At 41.3% G+C, this 13600-nt stretch overlaps 1 protein-coding gene across 1 annotated transcript; it reads left to right on the plus strand.

The window, feature by feature from the left end:
• Positions 1-5213: 5213 nt before the first annotated feature.
• si:dkey-185m8.2 (trichohyalin) lies at positions 5214-13184 on the plus strand. Its single transcript, XM_058625709.1, has 3 exons — positions 5214-5476; positions 5945-6727; positions 7780-13184. Exons 1-3 carry the CDS (start codon positions 5431-5433, stop codon positions 13119-13121), a joined length of 6171 nt encoding a protein of 2056 aa, XP_058481692.1. The 5' UTR covers positions 5214-5430; the 3' UTR covers positions 13122-13184.
• Positions 13185-13600: the final 416 nt, after the last annotated feature.

A 13600-nucleotide genomic window follows, 5' to 3' on the forward strand; every position in this document is an offset into this window, starting at 1 on the left:
CATTGTGGTTTGGTATATGGCAGTCTTTCAATGGACAGTAAAGAGAAAAAAAAACAAGTTGAGCAAATCTGGTCAGCAAAGTGGTGAGTAAGCCGATCGAGGTGCAGCAAACTTAGCTGCAAGATATCTATAGAAAGCGAGTTACCAGGAAGGCTCAACAAATATTTAATTTCCCTGACCATCACCTCTTTTTGAGCAGTTCAGCCTCGTTCCCTCTGGCTGTCGTTTTAAAACTCATAAAACAAAGCATCATTATGTAAGAAATACATTGTATTGAGTCATAAAAATCAATCACATTTCATTTCATTTAATTTCAGGACCATAAATTCTGTTCATGTTTTGGTTTGGTGTCGCCACAACACAGCGAGCAGAAGCTATAACTCAACCAAACCCAAAAAGCTGCAGTATCCTTGTGAAAAAGTTAAGTTAAGAAGAACGTCGAGTGCCTCAACTGTAACTTAAAAAATGTAAAAGTCAGACAGATGTGGATTTGTCTCTCCCAAGTTGTTGGTGGATCTTTAATTTAAATCATGTTTTTAAAGTCACTTATTGTCGCCTTGTCACCGCCTCTCATTATGTGACAATTCTCTGCTGCAGACACACTTTCACTTCCAATCTCTGACTGTTGCCGACTCATGAAAATGAATCAAATAGTTTCAGTGTAAATAGAAACAAAACAGACATTGGGATTATGTGTATATGCATGAACACAGTGGTCTGGTAACTTTGAATTTGGATGAAACACCACATTTTTACACATTTCAGGACTTAGTTGGCTCTTTAGCTTTCTTTTTTTGACAATTTTCTATTGTTGCCACTCTACATCTTCTATGGCGTTGTTCCCTTTTACTTTTAGTATGTTAGAAGTACCTCTGTTGTCTTTTTTTATGTTTTTAAGTCTTGAAACCTGCTGGAAATCAAAGTTCATTACTTAAAAGTTGGTTGCCAGTCTATCACAGGGTTGACACTGAGAAGTCAAACAACAGTTCACACCCAATTTCACACCTCAAGTTAGTTTAGAGTCTACAGTTGACTAAACCTGCGTGGTTCTAGCCTGGTCTTAAAGGTACAGTGTCTGAAGTTTAGTGACATCTATTGGGGAAGTTGCACGTTGCAGCGGAACCTAAATATGCTAGCAATTTAACACCACTGTGCTTATTAAAGCCTGTTCTAGTTAAAATCATTGTAAGAAGATTCTTTTCTTTATTTTTATGACCGGGAAACTTAGTCAGTCACATTTATCTTGTGCCTGATTTTGACAGAGCAGTGTTTGTTTGCAGCCACAGGACTGACTGATCTATTTCAGCATGTTTGTGTCAGTGTCGTGAGTTACTTATCGCAGGGTTTTTTTTGTCACATCGCACACTTTAGGGTTTTAATTCCGTCTCCTGGTCACCGGTGTGTTTGCTGTGCTGCTTTACCACTCACCTTTGATGGCGCTGTGTATTAATTAATGTGTGGGTTTTGGTTTGTGCTACAGCCTGCCAGTGCTCTGGTGCTAGATGTGGTATGAATGCTTACTTTTATTATATTTTATTTTATATATTTTATTTATTATTTATGGTGCGGGTGTTTGTTCTTAATAAATAATGATGCAACGGCTCCTCCAAATTAAACAACGCACCACTAATATTGATGAAAGGCCTGTGCTAATGATGTGTGATCAGTTACATGTATATTGCTTCTTATTTTGACAGTGTTTCCACCTAGTAATACATTCTCATTTATTACGTTTGCAGATTCCATGAATGTTATTTACATATTTAATGAGGGAATCGTATAAACAGACCTTTCCGTATGCAACCTTTATCTCTTTCATTCTAAAAAAGTTTTCCATAAACACAGCATTGTTTCAAGAAATGTCTTGATACACCCCCTCTATGTGGCGCTGTAACGCTGCTACAGAACTACACCAAAAGTGGAGAACAAGACGTGGAGCATAAGGCTTGCGGGCTGTGTGCCAACTCCAAACACAAGAAGCATGACATCAAGTGGGGGGGTGGGGTTGAGGGTTAGGTCATAGAAGTTGGGCCATGGCGTCATGGTTTTCTTAAAGTTGTGTATTTGTTGTATTTTGTGAAAACACAAGATTTTTTCACTTTCTCTTTTAGAGCTCCCAAAGCGTTGGTTCTGTGTGCATTAAAAGTGGATTCTAGACTCCTTCTCATGTGTGCGGGCCCTGGGTCTTGTCTGCTTTAAGAGCAGCTTTTTGTAATATGAGCCTCTAATTTCGGTCAGTTTTGTCTCTTAAAGTGCAACATATTTTTAAACGTATCATATTTATTGACGCTTCTTTAAGTGTACATATTGCTGCCGTCTTCTCCAAACAACACCTTACTGTTAAAACATCTTTCTGTATTCCCTCTATCATGTACACTTTTCTTTTCCATATTGGCTCTGATTCCGTGTGGAAAATATTCCCCTCTTACTCATTCAGTCGTTACCAAGACTTTCCATCATTGTGGCTCATAAAATACGTAAAACATAAAATACAATTTATTTTCCTTTCTAAAGCTGTCTTCTTAAAAAAAAAAAAAAAAAAGATTCATTTTGGATGTACATTTACTTTAAATCTCCAAATCAAGGAACACAGTATGTTTCTATTACGCATACATTGTTATTTATATTTTCATGGGCAATAACGTGCATATGCTACTCAAAGAACCAACATATGTGGAGCTGTTATTTTTATATTCATGATATGGAGTCTTTTAGATGTTTAGAGGGAAGTGCAGCTGCAGCGACTGCAATGAAAAGCAATTTACTTGCCATTAACAAAAAGCAGCCCATGCTGTATGTATATGAAGAGGCATCTATCATGGTAATATTCACCACACACTTAACAGACCTCAAAAACACTCTGCCTGGCTTAATGGCTCCAAATCAATATGGCTGCTTCAGTCCTTTTCATAAACTGGGTCTGTTTTTATTAACCCTGAAGGAAAGGCTGAATCATGAAGGATGTGATCTAATGCGTGTGTGTGTTTTCTTGGTCCTCAGTGGGACATGAGGACGTGTTGTACCATGGACACACAGCCAAGGTGAGGTGTGGTGACAGAAAGTGGCACTGACCACGAGAGTGATGAAGGGATACTGGCTCATCATACAATACGACAACTGTTACAAGACAAATGGATCTCTATTTTAGTTTGCTCTCTGGTGTTTGATGTTTTGCTCAGTTAACCGAGGGGAAAACGCCACAGAAGCCAAAAAAGATAAATGACCTAAAACACACAGATGCGGTGGTGACTTGTTTTTGTTGTTGATGTTATTATTCTGCCTCCGCTTGGTCTTCACGAACAGAAATGATGTAATATTATTTGTATGCTGCATATTCATCTGAGGCAAAACTTTCAGACTTGACTGAGGGAGTGTTTGCATGTGTACAGCAGTAGCACAGGGGTGGGCGGGGACAAGAAGTGTTTTTTCCTATCAAACTGCTCGACTACTGCAGGTGTAGCTAATTAAACACAGGTGAAAGTAATGAAGGTGGGACACGTAATCAAGCTGGTGGGTGTGGACTAATGACAGGAAGTGAACTGGTCTGCAACAAGAGAAGAATGTTAATTTCAAAATAAAAGTTTGGAATGTAAAAGCTACTGTGTATTTTCCTGTAGGGGGCGAAAAATCGAACCCACAACTCGAAGGTTGTGGGTTCGATTCCCAGCTCTGCTAGTCTACATGCTGATGTGTCCTTGGGCAAGCCACTTAACCCCACGTTGCTCCCGACGACTGTGTGGGAGTGGGTATGAAAGATGAGTGATAGAAAATGCGCTGCACATAGATGCACTGTATGAAAGTGTGAGTGAATGGGTGAATAGCAAAATGGTAGCGTAAAGCAGCTTTGAGTTGTCATAAATACAAACAATTACCATTCAGTTTTAAATGAATAAATAAACAAAATATTCTGCCACTAGATTATTTTAAAACTAGATGTGTTTCTGCATGAACGCTGTGTAAATGACATTACATGTCATTTAGCAGACGCTTTTATCCAAAGCAACTTACAATGGAATTGAGTACAATCAGTCAGGGGTGGAATCAAACTTGTGACCATGATGTCTTTCGCACACTGGGTACCAGTCTTAACCACTGAGCCACTCCACCCCGTAAATGGTGACATAATCTCCACACGAGTGCAATCATGTCAGATGAAAATAACCATGACCATGGGTGTGCACACATGTCCTGTGAACATAGTAAACAACCTCATTTGAACACAACATACACACATACACACACACACACACACACACACACACACACACGGCCAGGTGTGTGACACTGAGGAGGGTTTGTTTGCAGAAATTGCTTATACTGTACGTTTATATTTGTGTGTAATAACTTTAAATAGAAGTTGAATTTGCAGATGAAGATGAATAGTTCCACCAAGACATAGTTTTGAAAGAGTCTTTATATTCTTTCTGCTATGGAAAAGCCATCATAGATGTCTAATGAATGATGTGACATGATCAAAAATTCCATTTGCTGAATGGATGTTGTAGCATGAATCTTTGTCGGCAAAGCCATGTTTGAGAAATCGATACTGAAATGTATTGGTGAATGAATAAAGGAACAATCAGAATAACCTTGGATAAACTCAGTGCAAGATGTTCTTCCTCTATTTTTTAGTGGTGTGGGTTATAATGGGAAATGTGTTTTTTTTTTTACTGCAGCATTTCATAATCTGTACTTTATACAAAAGTATTCCATCTGCTCTTTACTCACTTTGTCCTTGACAGTACACGGGGGACAGAGTTAGAAGCAGGAACTTTCTTCTCTTTTTTTTGTTAACCACAGAGCTGTGTTAGCTCTGCCTGTGTAGGCAAAGGAAACAGAAGTGCCACACATTTACCACAGTGCAGCTCTGTAGCGCACATCATGAAACCTACATGTGTCTCAACATGTAAACTCTTGCAGAAATAGGTATTATGTAAAAATATTTACTCATGCTCCTGCAATCAGGTTGTTTTTCAAGTATACTTGTACTACTTTTTGTAGTGTGTTTATTTTCATAACGAATAAATACAACCAAACATGAAAAAACCAAATAAAAAGTAACTAAAAATGATATATTATTGTATAAAATATTGTAAAAAAAATAAATAAATAACATAAAGTATGTCTTGCGACCTGTACTGATGGGCAGACGTTCCATTGCGTCATAAAAGCTGACAGTGTCAGGTCTTTCACTTCCTGTCATCTGCAATGAGTGCACGGTCGCAAACCACAGCTGGGTCATGTGGTTAAGTGTTCCACTCTCTGTCTTTACTTTGTTCAGCACAACTTCCTCAGTTTGTATGAATTTACTATCAGCATGCTTCTGTTCACTATCGCAATTATGCCGAAGAAACTGTCGCTATAAAAAGACACACAGGAACCAAAAAGAGGAAGAGGAAGGGCTAAGGGAAGGCCGCGGACGGTGAAGTGATGGACACGCCAGATGAGAACTGCCATCTGAGCGTCGTCAGTGGTGGTAAGTCGAAGTCATTCTTTTTTTGACATAATATATGTATATATATAATAATCTGAGGCTAAAGTAAAATGGATAAAACATATTAGCAGTTTCTGATATGCAATAGCAATGGCAACCCTATGAACCCTGATTATATTTTCAGAGAAAAATGCCAACAAGACCTAAAGTAAATGAAGAATTGCTCCACAATATTAAGGACCATATGCATGTTCTTGGTGTCTAATGATATCTAGGGAGTTCAGAGAATGTATAACCAGTGATAGAAGTACTGAAGAATGAAGCTATTTCTCGACTAAGGGGAAACTGAGGTTGGGAAGTATATATACTAGTATTCCTTTAAGTATTTCATATTAAAACTGGAACATGAAAGCATAAAAAAGTTATAACAATCTATTGTGGATGTATAAAGTGTACATTTATATATAAAGCTCAATTGATGATTGATTTTCTGTGTTCTGTGTCATTCAGCTTATCCAGTACGGAGCACAGAGGAAGTACTTCTCCCTGTCTTCACAGATGAGAGTCTCCAGGCTGCTATGGCCTCAGAACTTCGACTGGTCCTCCTGGGCAGGAAAGGAGCCGGCAAAAGTGCGGCGGGCAACACTATCCTGGGAGGAGTGGGAGGGTTTGAGAGTGGGAAGCCCACGGAGGATTGCGTGAAAAGGCGAGCCGATGTGGCAGGGAGAAAGGTCACACTGGTGGACACCCCTGGGTGGGAGTGGTACTACCCACTCAATAGCACCCCCAACTGGGTGAGGAGAGAAACTTTACGGAGCGTATCGCTTTGTCCGCCTGGACCCCATGCTGTGCTTCTCGTGGTTCGTTCCTGTGCTTCACTGACCGATGCTTACATCAAGGAGATGGAGGAGCACCTGGAGCCACTGGGAAGAAGAGTGTGGGAACATACCATGCTGCTGTTCACCAGGGGAGACGAACTGGGCCTGTTGTCCATGGAGCAGCGGATTCTGACCAGTGGCCCTGCGCTTCAGAGACTCCTCCAGAAGTGTGGGAACAGATACCACGTCGTGAACAATCTGAGCAAAGGAGATGGGACGCAGGTGAAAGAGCTGATGAGGAAGCTGGAGCTGATGGTGGAAGGGAAGAACGATGGAACCAGTCATTTGGAGATGGACAACACACTCCTGTTGGGTTTGGAGGCAGATGGGAAGAGGAGAGCCAGGGAGAGGAGGAAGAAACAGAGGCAGATGGAGGCACAGATGCAGAGAGGGACCATTAAAGCTGCTCTCACCAGTGAGTCTTTCACTATGTTTGATTTATAAAACACCTTTAGTTTACAGTTTAAAGCAGGGGTGTCCAAACTTTTTTTTTTTTTTAATGAGAGCCAGATTTGATAATGTGATAAAGATTTCCAGGGGCCAATGGCCTTTTTGGCTTTTTTGTAACAGTAAACGTTGCAAGTTCTGGCCTTGTTGCCGTATACAAGCACTTGTGGGGGCTCCACTGTACTAGGTGTCAATATGCCCCTTGAAAATATGTCATAGAAGGCCAAAAGAAAATCATTAAAATAGTAATATTTCAGCATTTATCATGCTGCCAGACAGGCACAATGTGTTCACAACATACTTACTATGCTCTTAAGTTTGGATGTGACAGATCAGATGATTGTATTATACTTTCAAAGTGGTGGCTGATAGCATGGCAAACCACTGATAGAATGCCAGATCTTACGAACTGTAAAATTGTATTATTTACATAGCAGTTGGACCTTCTACAAGACATTTTCTCTACTGGTCTCCTTCACACCAAAACAATACGCAAATCGTGTCCCCTTCTCTCTCTCCACATGACTTTGGATAAAAAAAAAAATAATTATTTTAATCCAACTAAAAGCAGACTTTATGTTTAGTGCTGTGACCTCAACTGGAAAATGTAAACAAGCTGAAATCTAGCATATCGCCACCTAGTGTAGGGGAACTGGACACACTTAAAATCACCCAAATTAAAGTGTTACATTCCGTACATTTATTTAATTTTAGTAATAATCAGAATTGTACTTGTGATTTAATGCTTCTTATATTTTGTATGATTATTTTGGGTGATAGTGCTTCTTATATTTTACCCTAGCATTTTTATTTGATTGTCTTCCCTGTCACTGATCCGCAACCAAATCCAAATTTGATCATTACTCTGGAAAAATGCCTTTTTATGAATATTAAAAATTCAAAAATTCAAAAATAACCGTGTATGTGTGTGAAAGAGAAAAGAGAGACGACCGAAATAGCAATAACATAACAGGAGGATTATTTTGGATTTGATAGAATAACCACCTTTGTCCCCGACAGGTGATGGTCCTCAGGGATCAGAGCTTGATGCTCACCAGTCCTTCTCCAAGGCTCCTCGACGTCTACCTGAGCTCAGGCTGGTTCTCTTAGGTGAAAGGGAGACTGGGAAAAGTGCTGCAGGGAACACAATCCTCGCCAAAACAGGCTTCTTCCAAGCAGGTGCAGTAACTGAGGAGTGTGTTCGTCAACAGGCGGAGGTGGCCATGCGGCTTGTGACGGTGGTGGACACACCAGGCTGGGAGGCAGGTGGGGCAGGTGCTACACCAGAGAGGATGAAGAGAGAAATTGTTGGTAGCGTGGCCTTGTGTCCACCAGGACCCCACGCACTCCTGCTGACTCTGAGAGTGGACACTCTGGTCAGGGTGGGACATGTCAGGGAGCATCTGGAGCTTTTGGGCGAGGGCGTATGGAGACACACAATTCTGCTCTTCACTCACAGTGACCAGCTTCGAGTCGGGGTGGATATCGAGCAGCACATCCAGGGTGGAGGCAGAGACCTGCAGTGGCTGCTGGAGAAGTGCAGGGGCAGATATCATGTCATCAGCAGTGTAACTGGTGGAGGAAGTGAAAGTGGAGGCTCCACTATGGTGACAAAGCTCCTGGAGAAGGTGGAAAAGATGGCAGTCATGAACAGGTGTGAAGCTTTCTCATACTTGGTTCAGGAGGTCAGGGACCTGAGCCGACAAAAGAATGAAAAGTTCAACCAGCGTCTGAAGGAGATTGGAGATAAGATGCTTCGCCAGGAGGTGGAGCTGAAGAATATGAGGGAGAGGGAGATGAAGAGACTCAGGTGGTTCTTTGACATTAGGAAGAAGGTGAAATCACCTGGGAAGGCTGAAATTCAAAGAGAAGAAGAGGAGGACGAGGACAGGAGGATTGACGGAAAACAGCACGACATCGGCGAGCTAGAGGAGAGAATGCGATGGCTGACGGAGGATAAAGAGAGGGAAATTCAAGATCTGAGCATAGAAAATGAGAGAAAGCGCTTAGCATTAAATCAAAGCAGTCAAGAAAGAGAGAAGGCAATGCTTAGCTTGGAGGTCAAAGAGAGAGAGATTGAGGAGTTGAAGGAGAGAATTGATGAGCAGCAAGCGAAGCTGCTGGACCTTGATCGTGCAAGTGTGGAAAATGAACAGAGGCGAAAGCAGAGGGAGGACGCCATTAGAGTACAGATTCAAGAGTGGAGGGAAGAAGTGGAGAAACACAAGAAAGAAAAAGCAGAGTTAATGGAAAAGGTAGACTCGTTAAAAGCAGAAATGGAAAATAAGAAAAGAAGCTATGATGCTGTTCTTGAAAGAAAAGAACAAGAGAGCAACAGAGAGATAATGAGGCTGGAGGAAAAACTTAAAGAGGATATGGAGCTAATAATGTTTGAAAAAGACGAAGAGCAGGAGGAGCTGAGACAGAAAGTGTTGGAGGAAAATCAGATAACTCTCCATACGGCAATACAAGATCTAAAACTGCAGCATCGGGAGGAGATGACCAGAAGAATCAGTGAAATGGAAAAACTGATGGAGAAAGTCAAAGTTCAACACCAAGAGACAAGGGACAGAAATTTGAAAGAGAAGACACAGGACATGGAACGAATCAGACAACAACATGAAAATGAAATAAGAAATCTCAAAGAGCAATTTGTAAAACAAAATGAGATCCACGTGGAGCTAGAACAACAGTATTGTGCCCAACTAAAACAAAACATGCTACAACATGAAAAAGAGAAGGAAATGATTAATCTAAATCACAACAAAGACATGGCGCAAAAGCTGCAAGAGAAAGAAAAAGAAATGGAGAACTTGAAACTGCAGCATCAGGAAGATGTGGCAAGAAAAATGAATGAGATGGAAAACCTGTTGGAGTCAACGATAGCTGAACATCAGAGAGTGATAGATCAAAGTGTGAAAGAAAACAAGGAAAATGTAGAAAGGGTGCGACAACATTACATGGAAAAAATAAGAGAAATGGCGGAGGAAAGAAAAAGAGAGACAGAGAGGTCTGAGAAACAATTGCAGGGGAAAGAAAGAGAGATAACAGAGTTAAAACTGAAGTATTTGGCTCAAATAGAAGAAAAAAGGGTTGAACACGAGAAAGAGAAAGACATATTTCAGCAAAAATATAAATGTATTTTGGAAAAAATGGAAGAGAGAGACAAGCATATAGAGGAGTTAAAATGTCAGCACATCAATGAAGTTGAGGAAAGTGAGAAGGAGAAGGAAAGATATGAAAAAGAGATGCAAGAAAGGGAAAAGGAGATCGAGGGGATGAAAAAGAATTTCAAGGAACTTAAATTACAGCTACAACAAGAGGAGGGGAAAGAAACAGATCATTTGAATTACATTAAAGAAACGACACAAAGACTGGAGGAAAAGGAAAAAGAAATGGAGAATTTGAAACTACACATGAAAAAAGTGAAAGACGAACTGCAACAGAGGGAGGAAGAAGGAGTAGATCATCTCAATTACAAGAGAGCTATGGAGCAAAGCCTAGAAGACAAAGACAGGGAAATAAAAAAGATAACAGAACACTTAAAACAACTTCAAAAATCCCTGCAACAACAAGAAGAGGAAAGAGAAAAGGATAAATTGAACCAAAAGAGACAAATGGGGCAAAAACTGAAAGAAAACGATAAAGTGATAGAAAAGTTGACCCAGCATATCACGGATATTGAAGAAATACTGCAAAGAAAAGATGAAGAGAAAGGAGAAATTGCTCTGAACCAAAAGAAAGAGGCAGAGAAAAACCTGCAGTACACAGAGAATACGGTGGAGGAAATGAAACTAGAGCTTTTAAATGTAATGGAGAGGAAGATACAAGAAAAGGAAAGTGAGATTGAAAGTATTAAACAGCAGGCTACTGAGCAGAAGGAGGAGAATGAGAAGAGTCAAAAGGAAGTTAACAAGCTCATGGAGATCATCGATCAGAAAACTGAAGAAATAAAACAGACTCAGTGTCTTCTTGCACAGAGGGATACTGAGGTGGATAAAGCAAAGAAGGATAGTGCCAACTATATGAAAGAAATTGAGGACCTGATGGAAAGAAACCAAAACCAGACGTGCGATATTATTGCGATACAACAGCGACATGAGGAGCAGGAGAGGAAAAGAGATGCTGAAGTGACGGAAAAGCTGCAGGAGAAAGAAGAGGAGCTTGGGAAACTGAGACAAAGAGACAAGGGAAACCAGAGCGAGATTATCCAGCTGAAGATCACCATCGAACAAACAAAGTCAGAGCTGAAGGATCTCACCATCAAGATGGAAAAGGAGACGACAAGCATGATTCAGGGATACGAAAAGGAGATTGAAAGAAGAAACACGATCTTAGAATCAATGGCAAAGGAGAAAGACAACGCAATAGCTCATCGGGAGGAAGAAAGTCGTCAGCGCATTCTGGTTGTTACGGAGAAATATGAGGAAACCCAAAAGAGGGTTGAGGAGCTGCAGGAGCAAAATGAGAAGATGAGAAACGACATGGATAGGTACAAATTAAAGTATGAGGAGCTGATGAAGCAGTGTGAAGAAGTTAGGGAACATCTCAGAGGACGTGAAGAGCAGGTGAAGAGCAAAGAGTCAGGCGTCCAATGTGTTCTCAGCGAGAGAGATGTAGAGGTCAGGGCATGGGTGGAGGCAAATAGCAAACTGCAATTAGAGCTAGAAATGATGCGAGAGAGACACGACAGCGAGAAAGTGCAGCTGAGAGAACATTTTGAGACTGAGAGACAAAGGGAGTTCAGAAATAAGGAAGAGGAGATTGAGGAGAAATTCTTGAAAAGGGAAAAAGATGTCAGTGAAAGGGAACAGAATGTGAGTGGAGATCAAGACGAAGTGAGCAAGAGAGAAGTTAGTTTGGTTGCAAAAGAGGTAGAGCTCGCTGAAAAGGAGGTCACACTTGAAGGTAGGGAACAAGAACTCAGAAAACTGAAAGAGAATCTAGAATTACAACAAAAAGAGCAAGAGGAGAGAGCTCAACATGAGCAGGGAGTGAAAATGAGAGCTCAGAATGTTGAGAAGAAGGAGAGGGAGATTGAAGGCTTGCTCAGAGCTCTGGAAGGCAAACACGCAGAGCTAAGCTGTCACGGCCAAGATCTCCAGAGGAAGGTGAAGGGTTTGAAAGACCACGGGAAAGAGCTGAAAGACCGAGAGCACTACCTAAAAAACGAAGAGCAGGAGTTGCTCAGTTGGACGTCGGAGCTGCAGATGCGGAATGATCACGTAAACTCTACAACGCAGCAGTTGGACGAGATGGTCAGAGACTTGGCCTTGCTGAAAGAGGATCTTTGCAAGAAAGAGATGAATTTGAAGATCTCACTCCAACAACTGAACACATGGGAGCAAAGCCTCGACGCTCGAGAGGCACAGTTGCATGAAAGAGAGCAAAGAGGTTCAGGGAGTGGTCCACATGTTGATTGCAACAACGGGAGCATCCATAAGGTGAATTATGTCAGTGTGGGAACTGCAGCGGAGAGCTCAGAGGAAGACGTCCATATAATGTACCAAGAGGTCAGTGAGATAAGGGAAAAGGGAAGAGGACGACAGAAAGATAAAGGAGAACGCACAAAGGCTAGGGAGGATCACACAAGGAAAACGGCACAGTCAGCTGCAAATGGCGATAAATGTCAGTTTGAAACAATGAAAGAGATAGAGATGATTGAGAAAAAGGAAGGGAGGGGAGGAAGAGTAGAGATGATGAAGAAGAGAAGCAAACAGGACCTGGAGAGCATCAGGCAGGAACTGAGACAGTTTGCTCAGGGTCACAGAGGGTCAAACAACAAAGACTCTCCTCCGTTGTATTTGAGGGTGATGGTATTAGGGGAGTCCTGGTCATCTCACTCTCCAGCTGGCGTCACCATCCTGGGTGGCGAAGGCTCCAAACCTGATGGATCCACATTTAGATCTTGGAGAGGTCAGGTAGCAGGGAGACACCTAGCAGTTGTCGAGCCGCTAGGTTTGAGGTGGCGAGACGGACCAGAGCCAAACCACTCACTGCAGAGGAAAAGCCTTCGCGACAGCATCACGTGGTGTCACCCAGGTCCTCACATCGTCCTCGTGCTCATGCCCGCCTTCTTAAACTGCACGCAGAAGTACAGGAGAGCCGTGGAGGAGCATGCCAGTTTACTTGGGGAGGAGATTTGGCAGCGCACCCTGGTGTTGTTCACCTGGGGGGAAACTTTAGGGGTGAGCGCAGAGCAGCACATCCTGAGGAATGGGGAACTGACGGGGCTCGTAGAGAAGTGTGGAGGCAGGTATCACATGCTCACCAGCAAGCAAATGAACTCTGCGAGTGAGGGATTGTTTGAAAAGCTGGAGGACATACTGGCTTTGAACAGCAGAGAGCAGTGTTTGATGTAGAACTGGAAAAAGATGATGTATTTATTGTGTCTGTTATTATCATTATTATTATTACGTCGTTATGGCAACAAATAAACATACAAGAAAAAAAAGTACGAGTAGCCTTTTTTTGTTTATGTAAAAGACCCAATACCACAAAATTAGAAATTGTGGGAAAAAAAATCAGATTTGTCATCAAATAATCAATTATAAGTACAACCAAAAATCCTATTAAATGTAGCTGTACAAAGGTATAAAGTAGTATTTCATAACTGTACCTACACTAATTAAGTACAGGAGCATGTATGTGAATTATTAATTTTAACCAAAGCTGCCAAATTAAAAAGTCAGTGCATTAAATATGTCAAAAATAACATTAAGAATAATCAGGTTTTATTTACTTTACAAAGCACTTGTGTATTTTTCTACTTTTGCATGAACTCCTATATTTATTAACTGTCCAGTTTAAAATGTCCCCTTTTAATTCTCTCTCTCTCTCT

This window comes from Solea solea, chromosome 3 (assembly GCF_958295425.1).
Source record: "Solea solea chromosome 3, fSolSol10.1, whole genome shotgun sequence".
Lineage (NCBI taxonomy): Eukaryota > Metazoa > Chordata > Actinopteri > Pleuronectiformes > Soleidae > Solea > Solea solea.

What these genes read in the sequence shown, in the direction of transcription:
- si:dkey-185m8.2 (XM_058625709.1), top strand. Translation starts at nt 5,431, where the DNA reads ATGGACACGCCAGATGAGAACTGCCATCTGAGCGTCGTCAGTGGTG. An exon ending in TCTGAGCGTCGTCAGTGGTG is followed by an intron (nt 5,477 to 5,944) that starts GTAAGTCGAAGT and finishes TGTGTCATTCAG; the next exon opens with CTTATCCAGTACGGAGCACA. An exon ending in CATTAAAGCTGCTCTCACCA is followed by an intron (nt 6,728 to 7,779) that starts GTGAGTCTTTCA and finishes TGTCCCCGACAG; the next exon opens with GTGATGGTCCTCAGGGATCA.